Genomic DNA, 25445 nt, shown 5'->3' with positions numbered 1-25445 from the left:
GAGGATGGGGTCGGGGCCCTGGGGGGAGGGGCTGTGGGGAGTCTGAGGATGGGGTCGGGGCCCTGGGGGGGGGGGGGGGGGGGGTCTGGGAATGGGGCTGGACATAGGGTCTCTGGGCAGGGATTGAGGGAGTTTTCTCTGATGCCTCCTGAGGTGGGGCAGGGATTGGGCTCTGGGGAATCTGTATCCAGTGGGATGCCCTGAGAGCTCACAGATGCAAGGCCAGAAGGGACCATTCTGATCAAGTCTTACTAGCTGCCCCCAAGAATTCCTAGGGCAGATCTGTTAGAAAAACATCCCATCATGATTTGAAACTGGATTCACCAGGACCCAAAGAGCCTTAATTGCCATCTCAGCCGCCTAGGGAAATCCCAGCCAGTTTTACCCCTGGGCTGTGACTGAGGGGTCATTTTGCATTTTCTCCTGTAGGTAAATCCCAAGGAGAAGTCAGCACTAGCAGCCTTTGCAGTGGTAGGGGATCTGTACAGAGTGGAAGTCTGGGATCCGGGCAGGTAACAGGACTGATTTGCAAACCCCATCCCACTTGGGCAAGTGGCAGCTTCTCACTTACCTGGATTTTCCTTCTTTGGAAAGTTTATTTTTACTGAGCCCATGGGAAAGCAGCACAGCCATACTGGTGCCTGTGAGGAATGTGCTCTAATAAAAGTCATCCTCTCTTAACTGCTGGGTAGCTGAACGGATGAGCAGTCAGCCGTGGGAATCTTTTATACTCTTAGGAGATGAAGATCTAGGAGGGGATATTTTAGCGGTTTAACTGTCAGGTTTGAGATGGCTAGTCTCCCTGGAACCACTGGTTGTCAAATCTCAACAGCCCTGGATCCACAATAAATAAGTAGAATTCCAGGCACTTTATTGTGTGTGGCGCTTTGGATAAGACCTTACAAATGCCGTCCTTCTCTGCTCTGTGTGGGCACTAAAGATCCAGTGGGGTCACTGTCATGATAGCGAGAGAGCATTTGGCTAGAAATGTCCCCTTTTTCACTGTGTGATAGCTGGCGCCACACCAGAGGTGGCTGCATCTCCGTTGGTGCAGTATATATAAAGTTGAAAATATTTGGTAAATTTTGCATTATTTTATGTTGGAAAAGTCATTTTTTTCCTCAGCTTGTCAGTAGTTTTAGACTTGACCTCTGTCCTCCTTGTCAAAATAATTTGGCTATTTTTAAGATATCTGAAGCATCTAGTGCTGGCCATTTTCAGAGACAGGTTATTGGGCTAGAAATACCTTGGTGTGAGCCATTAAGGTGATGCCTATGTTCTTTTCCAGGAACAGGTACCCTGCACTGGTATCCCTCATTTTCTGTTGCTAAGCATCTGAAGAATAAAGTCCATTTTAGAATCAAATATCAGGGCTTTGGAGCTGTGCTCCGGCTCCTCTCCAGCTCCAGGCAAAAACCTGCTGCTCCACGCTCCAGCTCCGGGCTCCGCTCCAAAGCCCTGTTTCTGCTGAACAAGGATGAATGACTTGGTCTGTTTGCTCTGTGGGGAAGAGTGGCAAGGGCTGTTGTACATGGGAGGGGGATGAGCAAAGTGGTTAATTTTACAGAGGACAATCTGCCTATATGCCCTGTGGATGCCCATTCATAGGGCTCCTGTTTTAATCGCTGTGTTTCTTCCAATAGAGAGCAAGATGGCGACGGGTGCAGACGTGCGGGATATTCTGGAGCTGGGGGGTCTGGAGTCAGAGAACACGGGAACCATCAATAAGAAGGACATCATCAATTCTGATAAGGTACTGGGGTTATGGGCCTGAACTCTTTCCCCTAGTCACCAACTTGAAAATCACACTTGTGTCTGAAAACTTTTTACCTACTGTTCTCACAAGTGTCATCTCAAATGACTATAACTGAAAGAATGGGAGGAAAACAAATATTTCTTACTATTACAGTTGTTTATTTTTGGCATTTCCATGGAGTATCTGGCATCTTACATGTACGTCCATCTCCTGGCTTCCCTGTATCTTCAGTTACCCATCTCCTTGTGTACCAGAGGGTTGTGTTCACAGAATCCAAACGTTTCATCAGAAATCTAAACAGTCAAATGCCAAATGTCTGGCAAACTCAAGAAGGGAAGGCTTTGGGGTTAAGGCATTGAAACTGGGACTTGAGAGACCCTGAGCCATGTCTCTGGCTTGACCACAGGATCTCTGTGTGACCTTGGGCAAGTCATTTAGGCCTTGTCTGTATTAAGAAAATTTGCACTGTACCCCAGTTTCCCACCTGTTAAAGGGGTATAATACTTCTTCCATACTTCACAGGGGCATTGTTGTGCTCAGACACTATGGGGATGGGACAATATAAACAGAGAGATGGACAGGAACTCCAGATCCAAGAGAATCATGACTGTAGTGTAGGTCCCAGACTGTCCAATTTGAGATGAAACTATATAATAATAAAATGCCACCGCACCCAAAGCACTCCCCCGCCACTGTTTCCTCTCCGTTGAAATGTCTGTCTCCACACAGAAGTGCAGGTTCCTGGGGATGTGTTCTCATCGGTGCAAAGACTGATATAACTGCATGAATGAAAACTGGTGCGAGAATGTGCACGACTGGGGTGTTAAAATCACTAGCTATGACCTGTGTGCGAAGGACAGAGTGGGTAAAAGAGTGGGGGGGGGGCACTCTGCCTTAAAGAGCCCATTACTTGTATGAAAGTTATGAATAACTCAGACCCACAGGATCTTGAATGCATATGGATCAATGTGCTAACTAACAAAGCCAGGGACCAGGTATTGGTGCAGCTCTGTTATATGCCACCAGTGGAAACCAGAGACCAAGATGAGTTACTCCTTAAACACCTATCTATAATGTGTGGAAAGATAAACAGTGTTATGGGGTACTTCAGTTTGGGAGACACACTTTGGAGGTCTTATGCAGCCAGTAGTAAAACACCATTAGTGTTTCTAAAAAATATAGGTCATTTTCTAATGCAAAAGTAACTTGAGGTAACTCTATGTTAGACATCATTATGAGAGATAAAGGTGAATTTATCAATGTGCTGGAAGTTGGTGTTTGCCTAGGGACCAGTGATCATGACATGATTACATTCAATATGTGCAAACAGAAGACAGCACCAACTGGTAATATATATACTTGGTGCTTCCAAAGGGTTAATTTCCCAAAGCTGAGGAAAATTATGAGCAAAATTGATTCAGAGGAAATATGTAGACAGAAAAATGTGAATGAAAATTGGGAGTTTTAAAAGAAGTGTATTAGATGGCCAAAAAGCCACAATCAAGAAAGAGGACAACTGATTAAAATCCCATCCTAGCCCCATGACAGAGTGAAGGCAGTAGTTGGGGAGAAGCAACATATGACAAACGGAGTAAAAGGGAAATAGATAATAATCAATATAAGTTAAGAAGATATCAAAAGTAGAAAATTGATAAAGGAAGCTAAAGTCATAAGGGAAAACTCCACAGCTGGCAGGACTAAGGAAAATAAGGAGTTTTTAAAGTACACCTCTACCCCGATATAACGCTGTTTTCAGTAGCCAAAAAATCTTACCGCATTATAGGTGAAACCGTGTTATATCGAACTTGCTTTGATCTGCCGGAGTGCGCAGCCCCGCCTCCCCGGAACACTGCTTTACCGCGTTATATCTAAATTCATGTTATATCGGGTCATGTTATATCGGGGTAGAGGTGTATAAATTGAAGTAACAAAAGAAATTCCAAGAATGGTATAGGCCCATTACTAGGTGGAGATGTAAAACTGTTAATGATGCAGGAAAGGTAGAAGTGTCCAATAAATATTTCTATTCTGTATTTGGAAAGATGCAGGACATTGAAGTAGTTTCCAGTACCTTAGTAACTAAGGAGGGTGTTAAACAATATTTCCTAGAAATAAATACTTAAAAATCAACAGGCCTGGATAATTTGCAACCAAGAGTCGTAAAACAGTTGTCTTGAGGAGATCTCTGGCTCACTGATGTTAATTTTTATAAATCTTGGAATACTAGGATAACTCCAGAAGAATAGAAGAGCTCTAATGTCCCGATATTCAAAAAGCGCTAGCTGGAGGAGTAGGGAGGTGATTTTATCTCTGTATACAACATTGGTGAGATTGATACCAGAATACTGGGTCCAGTTTTAGTGTCCACATTTTAAAAAAGATGTTGAAAAACTGGAGAGGGTGCAGAAAAGAGCAACAAAAATGATTTGAGGGCTGAAGAAAATGCCTTACTGTGAGAGACTTTAAGAGCTCAGTCTGTTTAGTTTATGAAAAAGAAGACTGAGGGGTGACATGATTACAGTGTATAAGTACCTTCCTGGGGAGAAAATTCCGGGTAGTAAAAGACTTGAATTGAGCAGAGAAAGGCAGAATAAGGACCAATGGCTGGAAGTGGAAGCCAGACAAATTCAATAAGAAATGAGGCACACATTTTTAACAGTGAGGGTGATTAATTAACTGTTGGAACAAACTACCAAGAGAAGTGGTGGATTTCCCATCACCTGCTGTTTTCAAATCAAGACGGGATACCTTTCTGGAAGCCAAACACAAGTTATTGGGCTCTATACAGGGATAACTGGGTAAAATATAATAGCCAGTGATATATAGAAGAAGTCAGTCTGTGTGATCGAATGGTCTCTTCTGCCTTAAACTCTAAATCTATAACCAAAATCTTCTGTTTCAGAAAAAATCCAAGAAATCATCTGAGACGCTGACATTTAAGAGGCCGGAGGGGATGCACCGAGAGGTTTATGCACTTCTCTACTCCGATAAAAAGTAAGCGCATCTGGTTAGTGTTCTGCACAGTCTCATGGGAGAACTGGCACCTACCCCTGGCTCCAGTCTGCCATTGCCTGGCCTAGTCACACTTGGAACCTTTGTCCAGTCCAGCCCCTAAAATTTAGCTCCTTGAGTCTCATCTCCTCCAGGCTTTTTATCGTTTTTGTTTCTCTTGTTTATATTTTCTTTCTCATTCCAAAATGGGGAGGCTTTGCTCTGCGCATGTGATGAGAAAAGTGCAGTCACTCCAGAGTTACATCGCCTGGGGCAGCATATATGCCCTTTTGTATCTCATTCCCCTGTATGTGCCACCGGGAGTAACAACTGCTTTTGTTTCCGCAAGCGTTATGCTGCAAACTCGTAGACTTTAAGATCACAAGGGACCATCATGATCTAGTCTGACCTCTTGCTCATGGCTCCTTGCACAGAACCTCACCCACTCACCCCGGTAACAGACCCTTAACTTCTGGCTGAGTTGCTGACATCCTCAACTCAGGATTTAAAGACGCCAAGTTATGGAGGATCCCCCATTGACACTAGTTTAAACCTGTAAGTGACCCGTGCCCCATGCTGCAGAGGAAGGCGAACCCCCCACATTTCTTCCAATGTGACCCAGGGGAAAATTCCGTCCCAGCCCTAAATATGGCATTTGCTATGGACTGTGCCATCGGCCCAGAGGTCTCTAGCCTGTCTGCTTTCCAGACAGCTCTTCCTTTCAGACGCCTCCCTGCTGTTTGCTCCGTTTCCGGGCCAGGCATGTGACTCTCCATTGACACAGAATGACTCGAACCTCACTAGCAGGCTCTGCGCCCTCATCACTCTTTACATCGTGGTGGCTTTGACTCCCCTTTGGAGCCCATCAGCGGTGGACTTGAGTTGATTCAGAGCGATTGGGGGGCGGATGCTGTTGCGTGACCCAAAGCCAGAGTGTCAACCCGGAACTGTGTGTGGTGTCTGTCCGTCCTGGGCAGTGCGAAACCAGGAATGGGGCTTGAACCTAGGTCTCCTGCACCACCTACCGCGCTGCCAGGATCCACAGCAGAGACTCTCCAGAGGAGTGCAGTGCAGTGCAGACTGCTGCTTCTCTCAACCTGGCCTTCTCTGCTCTGCAGGGATGCGCCTCCACTGCTGCCCAGTGACACGACGCAGGGCTACCGCACAGTCAAGGCAAAGCTGGGCTCCAAAAAAGTACGGCCCTGGAAGTGGATGCCCTTCACCAACCCCGCGAGGAAAGACGGGGCGATGTTCTACCACTGGAGGAGGGCTGCAGAGGAGGGAAAGGATTACCCCTTCGCCAGGTTCAACAAAGTAAGTGGGAGCGTGTGAGGGTGGGGGAAGTGGACAGGCTGGCTGTCCTCACACAGCAGGGAGCTACCCTCTGCTTAGTGTCTCAGATGAGAGCCTGAGAAGTCCCTTCCTTCCACACATGGAGTATAGTGCCCTATATTGGGCAATAACATTTTCAGTTGCAGTCTGGCCTGCGACCTCAGGCTGCAGTCTCACCTGATCCTTCAGGCTAAGTGGGTTTGGAATGGGGTCAGAGCTTGGCAGTACAGCCTTGGTGCTAGTGGGAGTGCTGTGGGTGATTCAATAGGTGGCAGTGTTGTTCCCGCTGCATCAGCACTGACTGAGTGCCCCATTATGGCTCTAGGAGGTGCTGTGTAGCAAGAGGGCTCATATTTTGAATGAGACTTAGACAAGGTCTTTACCCTTGTCACCCTGGATCACGTGACAAATTTTGGGTGTTGGCTGCAGTTTCCTTGCCAAATTGCAACACAAATAATTACGTTCCACCTACCTGAAATTTCCACTGGGTTTTTGGTTGGGTGCGGTACAGTTAGTGTTCCGTGTTTTCAGTTTTTATTTGTTTAAAAAAAAAAAAAAAATTAAAAAAAATCTGGGAACTTTTCAGTGTTTATTTTCCAAACGTTAAACCTGGGATGAAATTGGGTTAAAAATAAAAAAATCGGGGGTGGGGGGGGGGAAACGAATTTTTTTTTGTAATATCCACATTTTACTGCTATAATTTAAGCTTTTTCTTTTTTTAAATGTACAAAGGTATATTTTGTCTCTCAGAGCTAGTAGCTTTTCCAGAAATCCTGGTTTGCGTTTGCTCGTGTAATGTTCTTCAAAAGTCTGCTCACTCATGTTGAGCCTCTTGCTGTCTTGGAGGTAGTCCAACTTTAAAAATAAGCGCTCAATGTCGGTAGGTCCAGGGGGTACACTCCAAGCTCGCTGTGCCACTTTGGTGAAGTTGGGAAGTGTGTCTGGATGACTGTTCCACAAAGCCAGCACATCCAGTTTCGCATTGTCAGGGGTAGGCAAGTTCATGTGAGTAGTACATTCCCTTTTCAGATTTAAAATTTCATCTTTAGTGGTAAATGGTTGAAATGCTCTGGCATAACAATCGTCGTCTGCTGCAAAATTCACCTTGAGGAAGGGGTGCAACACCTGGATGACATTCCGAAAAGAATCTTTGGCACCAAACACTTTGAGATTCAGATTACGGGCCGCGGTCATCTCCCATTTCTCACAGGGTGTTGTGTCGAAGGTTTTGAATACTTTTTTGTTTTCTCACGTTCTGGGGTCAGAAGAATTTCTAGGAACAGCTGGGTTTTCTCGTTGTATCTTTCTCCTGCAGCTTTTGTGCTTAATTCAATTGAGACTTTGGTTGTCAGGATCCGGTAAACGTCTGTATTGGCAAACGTGTTGGCAGTAATCAGAGAAAACTCCAGTGTTTTCTGTGTGTCACATGCTGATTCCAAGTTTTCAACAATGACCATTATCTTGGTGCACAGAATCTCACAGTCATTCTGGTTATTTGCCAGTCTCTTCAGAGTTTTTGCTTTAGAACCAACAAACTCAGGATGATCTAGGAGATGCAGTGGCACAGTCCATGCATGATTTACATGGCAGGCAGTGAAGTACCGACGTGGCACAGCAGGGTAGGTAAACAGCAGTCGGCTCTGCACTCGTCTTGCACTGTGTAAAACAAAGCCTTCAGCTTGTTCGCATGCTTGAAAACAGCCTCAAATCCACGACGCCAGATTTCTCATCTTTCATTTCCTCTGGAGCAGTAGCTGCTGACAGCGCAATGTTAATCAGATGAGAAGACCGGTAATACGTAGCAACTCCGGTTTCTGATTGAGTTTTTAATCTCTGTGTCAATTTAGCTATGCAGGAAGCAGAATCTGTGTTAGTTGTGACCACGTTCTCCCAAGTTAGTTGGTACATCTCAAACATGCCAGTTATTGCTGTGTTGACTAAATGCGGTCAGCAGAGGGGATGAATGTCATGTGGGCACAAAACAATGTGGGTTTATTCGCCTTGAGATCAAAACCTGAAAACAAAAGGCCAAGAATCGGACGGTCCAAGCATCAGAAGACTTGTCAAAAATCAGATTAGGCCCCACATTTCCATCAAGTCGTTCGATCGGTTTAGGTACCAAAGTGTCGTCATTTTCCTTCAGATACTTACAAGTGAGGTTGTCTGTGATAGGAAGGGGTTTTGCAGTTGGACAGGATTGTCGTATAAAGTCACCAATAGGCTCCTCTGCAATTAACAGTGGTCACTGGGTGAAACAAAGAACACGTACAGATTCATTGACACACTCGTGCTGTGTCCTCCCTTTCACTAAAGCCCTGGTGAAAGCTCCTGATATGGACTGTTTGTCCCGAAGCTCGCTTTCTTCTTTAAGCTTCTTGTGTTGCTTGCTTTTGACATGCTCCTTTATTCTGTCAGCGCAAGCACTGACTTCAGTGCTACAGTATGTGCAGCGCAATGCATCTTCTTCGTGCCTGTCTTTACTTTCCTTGAACATTTCTAACTGCTTGCGTCTGATGAAGTGGGCATTCACCCACGAAAGCTTATGCTCCAATACTTCTGTTAGTCTTAAAGGTGCCACAGGACCCTCTGTTGATTTCTAACTACTGATTTTCTTATTGGTATTCGGGCATAGATTTGCGTGTTTTGCCCCATGTGTACCTTTTTACCTTATCTTTACCTGTGGAGGATTGATTGTTTAAATTCAGCACCGCACTAAGCAGACAGACAGGCAGCATCTTCTTGTGAGCCAATCATAATGCTATATTAACATTGCTTCGTTTTTCTGTTCTGTGTTTTCCACTCCGGTACTGCTTCATTCTCAGAGCTGCAGCACACAACAATCACGTAAAGTGTTAGTGTTTAACAAAAATATGTACCTATAAGAATGGCCATACTGGGTCAGATCAAAGGTCCATCTAGCCCAGTCTCCTGTCTTCCAACAGTGGCCAGTGCCAGGTGCCCCAGAGGGAATGAACAGAGCAGGGAATCCTCAAGTGATCCATCCCCTGTCGACCATTCCCAGCTTCTGGCAAACAGGCTGGGGACACCATCCCTGCCCATCCTGGCTAACAGCCATTGATGGACCTATCCTCCATGAATTTATCTAGTTCTTTTTTGAACATTGTTGTAGTCTTGGCCTTCACAACATCCTCTGGCAAAGAGTTCCACAGGTTGACTGTACGTTGTATGAAAAAATACTTCCTTTTGTTTGTTTTAAACCTGCTGCCTATTAATTTCATTTGGTGACCCCTAGTGCTTGTGTTATGAGAAGGAGTAAATAACACTTCCTTATTTACTTTCTCCACATCAGTCATGATTTTATAGACCCCTATCATATCCCACCTTAGTCGTCTCTTTTCCAGGCTGAAAAGTCCCAGTCCGATTAATCTCTCCTCATATGGCAGCCGTTCCATACCCCTAATCATTTTTGTTGCCCTTTTCTGAACCTTTTCCAATTCCAGTATATCTTTTTTGAGATGGGGCAACCACATCTGCACGCAGTATTCAAGATGTGGGCGTAACATGGATTTATATAGAGGGAATATGATATTTTCTGTCTTATTATCTATCCCTTTCCTAATGATTCCCACCATTCTGTTCGCTTTTTTGACTGCCGCTGCATATTGGGTGGATGTTTTCAGAGAACTATCCACAATGACTCCCAAGATCTCTTTCTTGAATGATAACAACTAATTTAGACCCCATCATTTTATGCGTATAGTTGGGATTATATTTTCCAATGTGCATTACTTTGCATTTATCAACATTGAATTTCATCTGCCATTTTGTTGCCCAGTCGCCCAGTTTTGTGAGATCCTTTTGTAGCTCTTCGCAGTCTGCCTGAGACTTAACTATCTTGAGTAGTTTTGTATCGTTTGCAAATTTTGCCACCTCACTGTTTACCCCTTTTTCCAGATAATTTAGGAATATGTTGAATAGGACTGGGCCCAGTACAGACCCCTGGGGGACACCACTATTTACCTCTCTCCATTCTGAAAACTCACCATTTATTCCTACCCTGTCTTTCCTATCTTTTAAACAGTTACTGATCCATGAGAGAACCTTCCCTCTTATCCATGACAGCTTACTTTGCTTAAGAGCCTTTCGTGAGGGGCCTTGTACTTAGACTTTCAAAAAGCCTTTGACACTATATCCACCTTGTCCACATGCTTGTTGACCCCCTCAAAGAATTCGAGTAGATTGGTGAGGCATGATTTCCCTTTATAAAAACCATGTTGACTCTTCTCCAACAAATTATGTTCATCTCTGTGTCTGACAATTCTACTATAGTTTCAACCAGTTTGCCTGGTACTGATGTCAGACTTACCAGCCTGTAATTGCTAGGATCACCTCTGGAGCCTTTTTAAAAATTGGCATCACATTAGCTATTCTCCAGTCATTTGCCACAGAAGCTGATTTAAATGATAGGTTACAGACTACAGTTAGTAGTTCTACAATTTCACATTTGAGTTTCTTCAGAACTCTTGGGTGATACCATCTGGTCCTGGTGACTTATTACTGTTTAGTTTATCAGTTTGTTCCGAAACCTCCTCTAATGACACCTCAATCTGCGACAGTTCCTGAGATTTGTCATCTAAAAAGAATGGCTCAGGTTTGGGAATCTCCCTCACATCCTCAGCCGTGAAGACCGATGCAAAGAATTAATTTTGTTTCTCCACAATGGCCTTATCGTCCTTGAGTGCTGCTTTAGCATCTCAATAGTCCAGTGGCCCCACTGGTTGTTGAGCGGGCTTCCTGCTTCTGATGCACTTACAATTTTTTTGCCATTACTTTTTGAGTCTTTGGCTAGCTGTTCTTCAAATTCTTCTTTGGCCTTCCTAAATATATTTTTATACTTAATTTGCCAGAGTTTATGCTCCTTTCTATTTTCCTCACTAGAATTTAACTTTCACTTTTTAAAGGATGCCTTTTTGTCTCTCACTGCTTCTTTTACTTCGTTGGTTAGCCACGGGGGCACTTTTTTGGTTCTCTTACTATGTTTTTTAATTTGGGTGATACATTTAAGTTGAGCCTCTATTATGGTGTCTCTAAAAAGTTTCCATGCAGTTTGCAGGGATTTCATTTTTGGCTCTGTACCATTTAGTTTTTGTTTAACTAACCTCCGCATTTTTGTGTAGTTCCCATTTCTGAAATTAAATGGTACTGTGTTGGGCCACTGTGGTGTTTTCCTCGCCACAGGGATGTTAAATTTAATTATATTATGGTCACTATTACCAAGCAGTCCAGCTATATTCATCTCTTGGACCAGATCCTGTGCTCCACTTCGGACTAAATCAAAAATCCCAAAAAATTGAGTGAATTGATAAATGGGTGTAAATCACTAAAAATTGAACGCCATTATTAAAAACAACTTATTAATTTATTGGTGAAAATCGGTAAAAACGGAAAACGCGGAGCACTAAGTCCAGTATACTTTGCTTCCTGTCCTAGAGTGCGTAGCTGGTGTTAGTCACAAACTATCCAATTTTAAATGCTGCTGTGGTTTGTTATAAATAGCTCCTGTCTTCTGTGTCAGACATGGCTGTGTTTCAGTGAGTACATATATTTCAATAAAAACACTAAAACCCACAAGAAAAGTGTTAAAAGAACATTATTAAGGTGCAAAGTTAAGCACTGAAGAGCTAGGAAATACCAGAATTAAGGTTGTCTAGGCAACCTTAATTCTGCCCCCTTGCTCATGTGCTTATGATAGTCATTAGTAACACGTTCACATACTATTTTTTTCCATAGGACCCTGCCCTCATTCAGCGCTCGTCAGGGTGGATGAGGCTCACTTCCTGAGCAGCTGTGCATTGTGTTGCCCCAGGCCTTACTGCACACTATTCAAACCCTGCTCTGAAGACAGAATGACTAATTTCCTCCTGGGCTTTGCTATGATGCATTACTAGAGTATCTCAGTATTTCACAGACGTGAATGAGTTTATTTTCACAACACCCTCTGAGGTGATGGGGTGTTGTTTTCCCCATTTTACAGTTGGGAAACTGAGGCACAGAGCAGTTAAAATCCAAAAGTGTTTATTAATTCTGGGTGCCCAGCGTGAGACAGCTCAGACCTGATTTTTCAGAGTATTTAACATTGTACAACACTTGATATGTTCCAAACATAGCTCTCACTGACCAGCTGCAGCTGCGTGCTCCGCACCTCTGCAAATCAGACCCCAGAGTCTCAAGTCAGGCACCAGAAATGAGGAGCACACAGGGACCCCTGTGAAAAATTTGGGTTAAGTGACTTGCCTGACATCACACAGGAACTCTGTGTCAGGGGCAGGAATAGAATCTGGTTCCCCAGGGTAGCATTCAGCTCCTTTAACCATGAGACCATCCTTTCTCTTCCTACAACAAGCAAGGCCGGGTCCTACAGACAACAGCCTCCTTCGCTGCACAGCCCTGATTCGTCCCCAGGGCAGGGCTAGCCTGTGCCAAACGAGGCAGGGTCCTGTAGAAAAATAATATGTGACCATGTAATTAAAGACTATATCCTACATATGCACAAGAGGCAACCTGAACTCTGGTGTTTCCTAACTTTGGAGGGCTGGGCTTTGCAGCCTTCATAATATTCGGTTTTGTGTGTGTAACTTCCTAGATTTTAAAATCAAACTGAAGGAACAAATTTCATGCCCTGGCATCATATTGACACCCACACAGGTCATCAGCAGGGTTGGAACCTTTAGACCCTCCACACACACCTCTGCCACTAGAGCTAAGACAGTAACTGATCGAGGATGGCAACCTACTACTGCTACATGGACCAGCATTAGAGGGGGATAAAACACTCTGCCACTGGGTTACACAGCTATTGCTGGGGACAGAGGAATGGTGAGACTCAGGATTCTTGGGTTCCGTCCCAGGCTCTGGAGGGGAGTGTGCGCTAGTGGGTGCAGACCCCTTTGCCCATTTTCTCCCCAAGCTTGACCCCTTTTGCCCTTAAAGTCTTTTCCTCACAGTCTCAGTCACAGTTTCTCCTGCTTAGGCCCTTGTTTGAGCTCTCTCCCTGCCTCCCTCTCACCAGGTTCTCCATCCCCACTTGCTTCCAGACCCCTCTCCAATCTCAGTGCTCCCCCTCCGCTCGATTTCGTGTCAGCCTGCTGAGCTCCATGCAAAACCCCCCATTAAGGAGCCAGGCAGCTGCATTCCCTGGGAAGTGCCAGACTGGATCAGACCCAGGGTCCATCCGGATCAGACCCAGGGTCCTGTCTCCAACAGTGGCCAGTGCCAGACCCTGCAGTGGGAGATTTGTAGAATAGCCCGCTGCTGTTCTTTTAATGATTTATCATTTATTCTGCAGCGGCACCGAGAGGCCAGCCCGTTAAGGGCCCAATTGTGCTGAGTGCTGGGCAAAGCGCGTACTAAGTGACAGTCCCTGCCCCAAAGGGAAGTGTTGTCCTGTAGTGGTCAGCTTATGCCATGAAACACAAGGGTTTCCCTCCCTACCTTTTATCTGAGCTAACCCGACTGGCTGCTCTCAGTACCCATATATGGGTTTAATGGGTCTTGGAGTCCTGCTAGGCTCTTATCAGTGAGATCTGGTGGAGGTGAATTTCACAGGTTGGTTCATTTGTTTGGTAAACAAGCTTTTCCTGTTTTCCATTTGAAATGTTCTGCCTTTCCCTTTAATTGAGTGTCTCCTCATTCTTGCTTTGTGAGAGGGCGTTCAGGAAGTGAACAGTGAAGTGGTGAAATTTGCAGATGATACAAAATTATTCACGAGCTCATAAAACTGGAGGTCAGGACAACAAAACGGCAGATAAAATTCAACACTGATAAGTGCAAAATGATGCACATTGGAAAATGTAGTCCCAACTATACATATAAAATGATGGTTCTAAATTAGCTGTTACCTCTCAAGAAAGAGATTCATAAATTCTAGGGCTGGAAGGGACCTCGAGAGGTCATCGAGTCCAGTCCCCTGCCCGCGTGGCAGGACCAAATACTGTCTCGACCACCCCGATAGACATTTATCTAACCTGCTCTTAAATATCTCCAGAGATGGAGATTCCACCACCTCCCTAGGCAATTTATTCCAGTCTTTAACCACCCTGACAGTTAGGAACTTTTTCCTAATGTCCAACCTAAACCTCCCTTGCTGCAGTTTAAGCCCATTGCTTCTTGTTCTATCCTTAGAGGCTAAGATGAACAAGTTTTCTCCCTCCTCCTTATGACACCCTTTTAGATACCTGAAAACTGCTATCCTGTCCCCTCTCAGTCTTCTCTTTTCCAAACTAAACAAACCCAATTCTTTCAGCCTTTCTTCATAGGTCATGTTCTCAAGACCTTTAATAATTCTTGTTGCTCTTCTCTGGACCCTCTCCAATTTCTCCACATCTTTCTTGAAATGTGGTGCCCAGAACTGGACACAATACTCCAGCTGAGGCCTAACCAGAGCAGAGTAGAGCGGAAGAATGACTTCTCGTGTCTTGCTCACAACACACCTGTTAATACATCCCAGAATCATGTTTGCTTTTTTTGCAACAGCATCACACTGTTGACTTGTATTTAGCTTGTGGTCCACTATAACCCCTAGATCCCTTTCTGCCGTACTCCTTCCTAGACAGTCTCTTCCCATTCTGTATGTGTGAAACTGATTGTTCCTTTCTGAGTGGAGCACTTTGCATTTGTCTTTGTTAAACTTCATCCTGTTTAACTCAGACCATTTCTCCAATTTGTCCAGATCATTTTGAATTATGACCCTATCCTCCAAAGCAGGTGCAATCCCTCCCAGTTTGGTATCATCCGCAAACTTAATAAGCGTATTGTCTATGCCAATATCTAAGTCGTTGATGAAGATGTTGAACAGAGCCGGTCCCAGAGCCAGTCTTGGAGTCACAGCGGATTGTTCTCCGAAAACTTCCCCTCAATGCACAGCAGTGGTCAAAAAGGCTAACAGAACGTTAGGAAAGGGATAGAAAACAAGACCAAAAAAATCATAATACAGTACCATGATATAAATACCGTGAATACTGTGTCTAGTACTGGTTGCACCATCTGCAAAAGGATATGGTGGAACTGGAAAAGGTTCAGAGAAGGGCAACAAAGATGATCAAAGGTGTGGAACGGCTTCCATGTGAGGAGAGACTAAAGGGGTTAGGGCTGTTCATTTAGAAAAGAAGACAGCGAAGGGGGAATGTGATAGTCATCTATAAAATCATGACTGGTGTGGAAAAAGTGGATAGAGAAGTGTTATTTACCCTTTCTCGCAATACAAAAACCAGGGGATACCCAATGAAATGAATAGGGAGCAGGTTTAGTACAAACAAGAGGAAGTACTATTTCACATCACACACAATTAATCGGTGGAACTCATTGCTATGGGATGTTGTGATAGTCAGAAGTATACCTGGATTCAAAAAGAACTAGATAAATTCCTGGAGGTTCCATCAGTGGGCATTAACCAAGATGGTCAGGGATGCAACCCCATGCTCTGGGGACCCTAAACCTTTGACTCCCAGAATCTGGGAGTGGAAGACAAGGGTGGGTCACTGCAGCTGCTCTGTTCTGTGTGCTCCCCCTGAAGTCAGGGTACTGGTCACTGTCAGAGAGACAGGATACTGGGCTAGATGGACCATTGGTCTGATCTAGTGTGCCCATTCTTATGTTCTCATTCGTCTCCTCTCTGAGGTAATCATTCCTAGCCTTTTCATCTAATCATTCTTGCTCCCGCCTCTGAATCCCGTCTCTTTTCGCCGTCTCTCTGTTGAGACGGGTGACCAGCAGTGGAGCGTTCCAGATGAGCCGTAGCCCTAATGGTTTCCGGGTCTGGACGTGACCAAGTCCTGAGTAATGTCCATGTCACAATCTTCTTGCCATGCAGTGAGGAGGGAAAGCCTTGTTCGCAGCTGCTACTGATTGGAACTCCAGGAAAAGCCAAAAATCCAGCAGGGCTCCAAGCTTGTGCTCCTTGTTCTGAGGTCAGATACAACCCCCTGCATTGAAGGAGCAGATATGTCTGGCGTTCCCATCTCATTTCAGTCCTGTCCACTCTGCCAGCCATCCAGCTCTCCTCCAAGTCCAGCACTTGACAGGCACTGCACTGTCTGGGCCTTTGAGAGATGTGAGAACGGAGCTTTGCCAGCCTGTTTCTGCGCTGCAGCCCAGGCCTTCTCCGCGTCTCCTCTGGACGCTCCCTTTGTGACAAGGCATGGAGGATGCCACGGGAGAGAGCTCCTGGGGAAAGGATCCTCCTCTGGGACCTCTCTGGGAGGCACACGTGATCTACTGGAGCACAAGTCTGGCGGGGCATGCCATGGGCAGCGCACCAGCGTCCCCGTATGGTCACTGGTGTCAGAGGCTGCTAACAGAGATCAGATCAGCACATGGACACCTGTGCCAGGGTGGCCACCAGCCGTCAAGACCAGGGCGGTCTCTGTGCCTCTCCCAGGTCTAAAGCCAAAAAAAAAAAAAAAGGAGGTCAGGGAAATGTGAGGAAGGGTCCAGGGGCTGTCAGTTCTGCCTTGCCAGCACCTTTCTGCAGGCCTGGGGTACTTCTGTGGCCCTATTCCCATAATATTTGAGCACCTCGCAGTCTTAAATGTATTTCTCCTCTCAGCACCGCTGGGAGACAGGGCAGCAGACGGGGCACTGAGGCACGGACAGCCCGAGTGACTGGCCCAGGGTCACACGGGAAGAGCAGGGACTTGAACCCGCATCTCCTATGTTGGCGCCCTACATGTTGGCCAGCCACCTCTGCAAAGGGTTTGGTGATTGGCGCCTCAGTGAGTGTATCTGTGCAGTGAAGTGCTCGCGCAATGGGAGGCTCTGAGAAATTCAGAGCCACCTGCTCATGCTGGCCATCCTGCTGCGACGCGGCACTGAGCTAACACTGGCAGGGCATGGCCCCGCCTCCGCCCCCGCCCCGCTTCTCCCAATTCAAAAGCACCCGCTGTTCTCGCGAGCCATGTCTGCTGGGCCAGCAGCTCTTGTTTCAGAGACCCCTCGCCGTCTGAGAGTAGCAGTCCCTGGGTGGGGTCGCTGTCCCTAGAGATGAGAGGCTCTGGGGCCCATTCCGAATCGGTGAGCCAGCCAATCTCTTCTCCTCCGCTCCCCAGCCTGGTCCGGATTGGTAGTGCTGACCCGTTCCCAGCCCCTGTAATGATCCCACTGTCTGGGTGTCCCATAAGCCGTCTGAGGCAGTGCTCTTGCCCTGATTTCCATGGTTAAGAGATGCTTCCTGAGTGCCGCGAGGTTTGCCCAGTGCACGGCCAGCTGACAGGCTGCCTCCCTGTGCCCAGGCAGACCCGTCACCTGTGAACAGAAGGGGCTGCCCCTTAGAGATGCTGCTCCGAGGTGGCTGGAGCTGGGGCAGACGCTCTGTTTGCTTGGCCTGGGGTTTGCAGGGGATCTGGGTTTCCAGGGGGAGTGTGCTGCTCAGGTGCCTGGCGCTGGGGGCCCGTTAAAATGTGCTGGGGGGTATTTTTGTGAAGGCGAGACGTTGCCATCCGGACCCGATGGGGGTGGGCGTGTGGGGGGGTGGGGGTTAAGGGAGCAGCCCTTTCCCCAGGATACAGGCTCTACTCTCACCCCGTTGCGTTACCATGTGTTGTGACTTCAGCCGGCTCTTCTGCTGCTCTCTGAGCATCCGTGTGATGCCAGTGATGTGCTGGCGTCCAGAGTCCAAGCCTGTCAAAGCAGGCTGGGGGCTGAGCCCGGCGTTGGCTTTGTGCTCCCTGCCCTGACGGCATTTGGGGACTCAGGAGTGAGGGCCCGCTGTCCGCGCGCAAGGGCCAGTGATGGTGGGGAAGAGAGCAGGTAGCGGCTGGGTTGGTGGCCCTTAGCTGCACCACAGCCAACCTTCAGATCTTTGTGCTGGGGGAATACAGGGCCGGATGCTGGCTGTAGGAGGGGCTCACAGTCTGCTGGGGGGGGGTATATGACAGCACAGGAGGCTTCCTTGTTTGCTAGGTCACAGTTAAGGCCCAAGTGTCGCTGCTGGAGGGGAGAACGGACTGGGCTGGGAGGGCTTTGTGGAACAGGGAGGAGGGTAGCTGTGAACACGAAGTTGTTTGCTTTCAGCCTGTCCTGAGTCAGGGCTTCCAGGCTAGGGCCTGGTAACGACTGCCGGGCTGTGTTGTTCCCTCTCGGAGAGCAGCCGGAATGGGGAACACGGTTGGCCTGAGAGGAGAACGATCCCCAGAACATAATGTCTGAGACCCTGACTCCGAGTCCCTGCCTCTCAGAGAGGTCCCTCTTGGTTGTACACCTCCCCTTGGCTGGGAGCTGGTGGAAGTGAGACCATACTGGGAGGCCTGGCCAGGACTTCTGGACCTCTTGGTGCTTGGATACTGTGGCAGTGGGCACATTGGAAATGTACAGGGATAATTACCAAATAAACTGTGGCAGGCCAGGGACGGAGGATCCCACGTGACCCCTTCCACTTGGCCCCATAGCTCCATCGTGGCAGTGGCTGCCTCGGGGTATGGGGCACGTGAGAGTCCACAGGAGGTGCAGTTGGGTGGGTAAGGGGACCAGTTGGGCAAAGACTCATGCCCCCCTTGCCCGTCTGTGCCCAGTGGTTTTGGTTTGCTCCATCTCTGCTGCCGGTAGGACAGTTCGAGAGAGGTCCCAGCTACTGGTGGGGGGCAGCCGACGAGTGAGACACCTCCCTTCTCTCTCCCTGTGCAGACGGTGCAGGTGCCTGTGTACTCGGAGCAGGAGTATCAGCTGTACCTGCATGACGACGCCTGGACCAAGGCGGAGACGGATCACCTCTTCGACCTCTCCCGCAGGTTTGACCTGCGCTTCGTGGTGATCCATGACCGCTACGACCACCAGCAGTTCAAGGTGAGTGCCGGGAATGTGCAGCCGGGAGGAGCAAATTACCCTTTGTATCAACTTAATTAGGGGAAAAGAATGAATTATTGGCAGGGAGGAATATTGAATTTCCAGCACAGGGTATTACTGCTCGTTTTGTTTATAATTAAATCCGCCACAACTCGCGTCAGTTCCCTATTGCCTTTTCTTAGGAAGTCAGAATCCCTTGAGAAAATTGTCCCTGCCAGGAAAACAACTCACCAGGCACTGAAAGAGAGGCAGGCTGAGCTAGTGGGGAGTGCAGAGGCCTGGAGGTCAGGACTCCTGGCTTCGCGTCTCACCTCTGGGCGGGAAGATCATCTAGTGTTCTGTGAACGACCAGCATCCTGGGTTCTTCTCCAGCGATTGCTGCTGACTTGTGCCGTGACCTTGCGCAAGTCTTTGTCAGGCCTGTGAAGAAGGAGCAAGTCACTGAGCTGAGAATAGAACCCAGGAGTCCTGACTCTTCGTCCTCTCCACTAACTACTACTCTACCCTGTTTCCCTGTGAGGTAGGGGAGCGTTCTGGGGGAAACGGAGTCACCGCCTGCTTCTGAAGCTTGTAACAGCCTGGGAGATGCTCTGCTGAAGGGTGCGGTAGCAGGACAGAGTATTAGCTTTATAACAAAGCACAAAGGGCAGCTGAGGCAGCCCGGGCTCTCCTTGCCCCGGTTCCAGCCAGGCGGGGGAACCCAGGGGAATTGGTGCATCTTGCACCCCTGTGTCACGTTCTGTTCAGACCTCATTCGGTACAATGCAGCGCAGAGAGTGAAATCACTAGTGCTTTGTCACGGGGCCCCAGAGCATTTGTCACGTGCTCCGTGTGAAATCCACGCCTGCGGCTGGGAGCTCAAACACCAGGCCCCATTGTCTGAGAACAGCTTTCTCTTGTGGGCTGTCAGGAGGAAGCTCTGGGTCCCTTTTGCATGTGCCAGCCTCTGCCAGCAGGAGAGAGAAACAGCAGCGCGACAGGGATAACACTGGTGACGTGGGGCTGTAGCACCTGCCTGGAGGATCTGAAAGCACGTTATAAAGGAGGGACAGTATCCTCATCTCATGTTAGAGATAGGGAAACTGAGGCATGGTACAGGCGCTCTCCCAGTCACACCATGAGTCAGTGACTGTCAAGGCTAAACCCAGGTCTCTTCACTTCCAGCCCTTTTCTGTAACCCTGAGACAGTAGCAGTGGCAAGCATGTAGTGAAGGGTGCTTATAGCAGCGGGCGGGAACCTGCACAGACCCTCCCAGAAACTGGGCCGGTCAGGAGGGACAGGCCTTTCCACTCTCTGCCATTCCTTCTCCCTAGCCTTGCTTCTGGAGGCGCGGTCTCCTTCCCCCAAAGGCTGGGAGCCAGGTTTCCTTCAGCCCTCTTGTAACATTGTCTGTTTTGCGGGGTATTCCACAGAAAAGGTCAGTGGAGGACCTGAAGGAACGGTACTACCACATCTGCGCCAAGCTGGCCAACGTCCGTGCTGCTCCGGGCACCGACCTGAAAATCCCCGTCTTTGACGCCGGCCACGAGAGACGTAGGAAGGAGCAGCTGGAGAGGCTGTACAACAGGACTCCAGAGCAGGTAACTCAGCGGGAGTGCGGGAAGGCAGCCGGGCCTCCCCTTCCCAGACTGTCTCCACCGTCAATCCTACTTCCCCAGCGCAGCCCGCAAGGCCTTCCACAGAGGAAGCCCTGTAGGATTAGTACTTATCTGTATTACTGTAGCATCTATGGGCCCCAGACATGCCTCAGGGTCCCGCTGGGCTAGGCGCGGCACAAAGATGTGTCCCCTGCCCTCCGGGGCTTACAGTTTGTGTGTCTTACGAGTAACAGGTGGCTGCACCAGACCGGCCGAGCGCAGTGAGACCATGATTTGGCACAGTTATTTGGCAGAAGGTTGGGGGGCAAGGAGAGAAGCAGGGTTATGATCTCTAGCAACAGCTTCTTTGGGGCTCACCAATTGACAACGGCTGCTCTAACCCCAGCACGGGGTTCCATCCTTTAGCACAGGTCGTGGCCTGGGCCTTGTTTCTCTTGGTCTAAGGGCTGATCCCTGGCCGCCGCTGAACTCTCTCCAGGGTGTGCATTTGCTGGGCTTCCCCTCTGCTGCCCCAGACTTCTGGGGAGCGCAGGCAGTACCTAGCCGTAACGGCAGCAGGCCGGAGCGCCGAATCCCGGGTTCTTCGATAGGAGTGCCAGTCCTGCTGGAGTACACTGGGGCCTGGAATGTCGCACAGGAGGCTCCGATCTTCCTCTTTGGCTAATTAATGGTAGCTAGCTGCAGACGGTCCCAGCGCTCCCAGGACGGCTCTTCTGTGTTCCCAGGGAGCTGTTGAGAGAGAGCAATCCCCTCCAGTTAATCACCCGACTTCCTGCCCCTCGGTTTATCTCAGTCCTGCTAGTCTCCCTTGGCCCATGGGGGGTTGGATCTGTCGCCCATCAGTGCAGGGGAGCAGAAGTCATTGGGGTGATGCAAGGTGCTGCCCCCACAGTACTTTTGTCCCCCCTGTTTGGCCAAGGAGCCCTATAGAACGAGTCACACTGAATTCTCTTCTTCAAGGAAAAACCAAGGGGTCGGGTTTGTCAGGGGAGTAACTTGGGCCCAGGGTGGGATCTAGCAGCCACCCGCTGGGTCCTGAATGCCTGCTGGAATTGCAGTATTGGGTGCCTGGGCTGGGTAAGGCAAGGAGGCTAAAACCTGTGTGCAGGGCCAGGTGTGGGGCCACTGGGCGGTGCAGGACTGGCATGGGAGCAGAGCTGTTGTCGGTAGGTGGCCCCCCCTTGCCTTGCTTTGCCGCCTCGGCTGCTCTAACTGCCTTCCCTCGCTCTGGCCGGCAGGTGGCGGAAGAGGAATATCTGATCCAGGAGCTGCGGAAAATTGAAGCCAGGAAGAAAGAGCGAGAGAAGAGAACCCAAGACCTGCAGAAACTCATTACCGCTGCCGACACCACCACCGAGCAGAGGCGAGCGGAACGCAAGGCTCCCAAGAAGAAGCTGCCGCAGAAGAAAGAGACAGAGAAGCCTGTAAACATTGCTTGTCTTTGCTGTCACTGGGTAACATTTATTCCCTGGGTTCTCCTCCCAGGACCGGTCCCGTCCTGCCAGTGCCAGGTGCTGCGCTTCAGCTGGGGCGGGGGGAGGCTGCTGTCTGGACCCAAAGCCAGGTATATTTTCAGTAGCAATGTGGTCTAGAAACTAGGGAGCCCAGATTTGTGGGTTTCAATTCAGCTCTGCCATTGACCCGCTCTGTGGCTTTGGACAGTTGTCTCCTCCCCTTTGTGCCTCAGTTTCCCCAGGTAAGATGGGGGTGATGCTACGGGGCCCTGATGCGGAATCAGTTCATGTTTGTGGAATGCTAGGGGTTATTTGAACTATGAAATCGCACCGAACTCAGCTAGCCGAGCCACCCGATGGCTGGGAATTGGTGCTCCCCTGCATTTTGAGCAGCGGGCGCGTTGTGCCGCTGTCCGCAGGCAGGACTGGTGGTCTCTAGCTGAAGCAGGGTGGGTGGAGGGAGGAGAAGGGCACTGCTGCCTGTTGTTGCTTCATGGTGCTTGCCCAGCTACTCACCAGGCACCTTCTTGCTCCAAAAAGGGGGTCTCTGGGCCATGAAGCCAGGGCACAGTGGTGTGAGCTTCCCTTGGCTGGCAGAGCACAGCTCGCCCACTGCCTGAGCGTCCTGCGTTCTCGGGGAGAGAACCCAGAAGTGGTGGGAGCAGAACAGGGGTGGTGATGGGAAGTGGCATCAAAGGTGTTTAAAGCTCCCAGCTGGTTTGGTCTGCGCCCCCCTGAGTGGCGGCTGTGGGCTGGCGTCTGGCTGCATGTACGTCCCCAGGTACGTGCGGCAGGGCAGGCAGGGAGGCGGTTTCTGTTGTTACACGAGCGTCATTTCAACCATGACAGAGTCCATTAGGAGTCAATTACCAACTCTAGCAGGGAGACGTTAACAAAAATTGCATTTTAACTAAGAATTTGAATCGAGAGCTGCATCAGCATCATTCCAACAAAGGAAAATCATTTACCAAAGAGTCAATTGAGGTTGAAGCGTTTACAGCTTGTACAGGCGTGCGAGGCAGGAGAACCCCTTTAATTGCTTATGCACTCGGCGCAGTCAGAGCTGACGCGGCTGAGCACGAGCGTTGGTTTTATCCCCACTGCCCCCGGGGGCCTGGCTGAGGGCCACGCTGTGTAAAATGGAGCAGGGCGCATTGTCTTGAATGTGTTCTGGAGACTACAGGTCTCCCACCCACTGTGCTGCCACCAGAATCCAAGCTGTAGGCTGCACCTACCAAACATTAAAATGGCTGGTACAACTTGATGGGTTTGTTTGGCCGCGGGGGCATGCTTTGGCCACCCCTGTATTTAGAAACGACAGTGCCTGGGGCCTTTAGGGACTGATTATTTGGCCTGTGTCACCCAGTTACTGGTCAAATACTCCCTGCTTAGGGCTAACTGTGAGTGCCGTTACTGCCTGGTCTGCCCGTTGTCCACGCGGCACAGCGCTGGGCTGGCCAGGCAGGGGCAAGAGGTGAGATGCATTGTATAGCACATGGCAGAGTTCTGACCCAGGTGGTGACTGTCACCAGGAAACCCAGGGAGTTGAGTCACTGTCCTTGTAGTCTCAATCCGGGAACAATAGGAAGAGCAAACCGGAGAGCCTCTGAGAAATGACATTAGACAGCAGCGTGACTGATGGTGTGGTTGGAGCAGCCAGGACTTTGAGATGGCTTTTCCTTTGGGGGAGATACGAGTGAGCAGGAGAGAGAGATGGTTGACAGGGAGAGCACAGAACCCACCAGATCATATTCTACAGGTGTATCTCCCTTAGGGTTGTGTCGCACTTGTTCACTCCAGAGGGCCTAGCAGATTGTATGTCTGGGGATCATGCACCTGCTAGTGAAATGCAGTTGCCTCTAGCATAGAAATGTGGCTGCTGTCTGTGGAAGTGACTCAATACCCTGGTGACTTTCAAGGGAGAGAAGAGAGATTTCTCCAGCTGAAACTCTAGGGGGAATTTAAGGGAAGTAGAATACAGCTCCGGAGCTTGTTACTTGGGCAGAAAGGGTGAAAGCCAAACATGAAAAGATCTTGCAGGTATTTTATTCCCACTAATATCTTCAGGTTGGTGTAGTTGTCATTTAAAAAGGCCGTTCACCCAATGCTCTGATCAGTCGCACAGCATTCTGCAGGGTTGTGCTTTAAAAAACACCCCCAACCAAACCTCGCCTGCTGAATCAGGTGCCCTGCTCGCCAATGAGCACCTTCCAAGCAATACAGAGAGGCAAGCTGTGGTCAGAGTGTGAGGAGGGAAAGGGGAAGCTGCGAATGAATGACTGAATACATGGTAAAATGCAGGCCTCAATCAAGGAGAACAGTCCATATTATATAGAGCCACGTGAAGGTGCTCGGAGCTGTACAAATCATAGACGGCCTGGCTCCTGCCCCATAGGGCTCACAATGGAAAGGCCAGATCCTGTGTGTGCTGAGTGCCTTCATCTGCTGAGTTGGGCCTTAAATTAGATGGGGGTAATGTGGCCACATTCCCCCATCGGAGGTGCGTCGGTTGGGGTTCACGCCCTCGTGCGGTGGCTGGGTGACTCAGTGGAAAGCATTGCACAAAGGTGGCCTTGTGTTTTCCAGAGATTTTCTTGGAGCTGAGTATTTTCCTCAGTGGTTTCTATGGGGTTTGCTTGGGATTTTCCTTTCCCTCAGCTCTAGCAGGTGGCTGCTTGTCAGGAAATGGTGTTTCCCCTTCAGATAGCCTCTGTGTCACCCCGTGCATTTCCTCCGTCAACACATCCTGTCTCAATCTCTTTCAGGCTGTTCCTGAGACTGCTGGCATCAAGTTTCCCGACTTCAAATCTGCAGGTGTCACGCTGCGGAGCCAGAGGGTAGGCTGCTGCCCTGGCCCTTTGGGGCCGCTGTTAATATCTTTCTCCCTGTCTCTCTGCTCCTATCCGTTCTCCTTTTATAGCTGTGGAAAATCAAGATCCTGCCTTTAAAATAAGCAGAGTCTGGTCTCCAGCGCCAGTGTGGGCTGTAGCCAGGAACGCTGGCTGTGTTTGAGCGATAGGCCAGCTCTGCTTTACATTATAAAGTCAAACTCTTGTATGCGAACCCCTGAACCTGGTGATGTCTTGTGACTGGTAGTCGTCACCTGAGCAGTCAGACCCACACAGCCAAGCCAAGGGGAGCTGCCTGGCCCAAACAAAGCCTGCAGCCGAATGTAATACGCCTCCTAGAGCGTAGATGTTAATGGATTGTTGTAAGATGTCTTTAAGGGCAGATTCTCCCATTGCGACTTGCACACACATTGGTCCGTCCCAGGTACATTTTTTTAACTTCACTAAATATTGGTTTGAAAAGCCCCAGGTGCCAGTTTTCCCCGCAGGGTGAACAAGTAATAAACCCTCACGTTGTTTTATGTGCAAGAGTCGACATCTCTCTCCTAGCAAGAGGCTGGGGAGTATTGATCCAGGTAACCCACCTGTGTGACTGACTGTTCTCAGAGACCTCGATATCAGCCTTACAAAATCCCATTTGCTGGGAAAAGAGCATCGTTTTGTATAGGC

General features: G+C 48.8%; 1 protein-coding gene across 3 annotated transcripts in view; it reads left to right on the top strand.

Moving 5' to 3' along the window:
• The first annotated feature begins 167 nt into the window (after positions 1–167).
• Positions 168–25445, top strand: part of DMAP1 (DNA methyltransferase 1 associated protein 1) — a 46684-nt gene continuing 21406 nt past the window's right edge. Inside the window, exons 1-8 of one of the 3 annotated variants that reach the window (XM_034778839.1) lie at positions 168–425; positions 1644–1753; positions 4659–4750; positions 5866–6061; positions 18716–18874; positions 20288–20455; positions 21712–21897; positions 24693–24764. In XM_034778839.1, the coding sequence (XP_034634730.1) occupies positions 1652–1753; positions 4659–4750; positions 5866–6061; positions 18716–18874; positions 20288–20455; positions 21712–21897; positions 24693–24764 (975 nt within the window). In that variant the 5' untranslated portion in view covers positions 168–425; positions 1644–1651. Of the gene's footprint in view, positions 430–1054; positions 1079–1643; positions 1754–4658; positions 4751–5865; positions 6062–18715; positions 18875–20287; positions 20456–21711; positions 21898–24692; positions 24765–25445 lie in introns of those variants that run through there. The other 2 variants (XM_034778838.1, XM_034778837.1) reach the window with 2 other exon arrangements.

This window comes from Trachemys scripta, chromosome 8 (assembly GCF_013100865.1).
Source record: "Trachemys scripta elegans isolate TJP31775 chromosome 8, CAS_Tse_1.0, whole genome shotgun sequence".
In the NCBI taxonomy this organism is placed as follows: domain Eukaryota; kingdom Metazoa; phylum Chordata; order Testudines; family Emydidae; genus Trachemys; species Trachemys scripta.
This window is presented reverse-complemented; position numbering and strand designations above follow the sequence as displayed.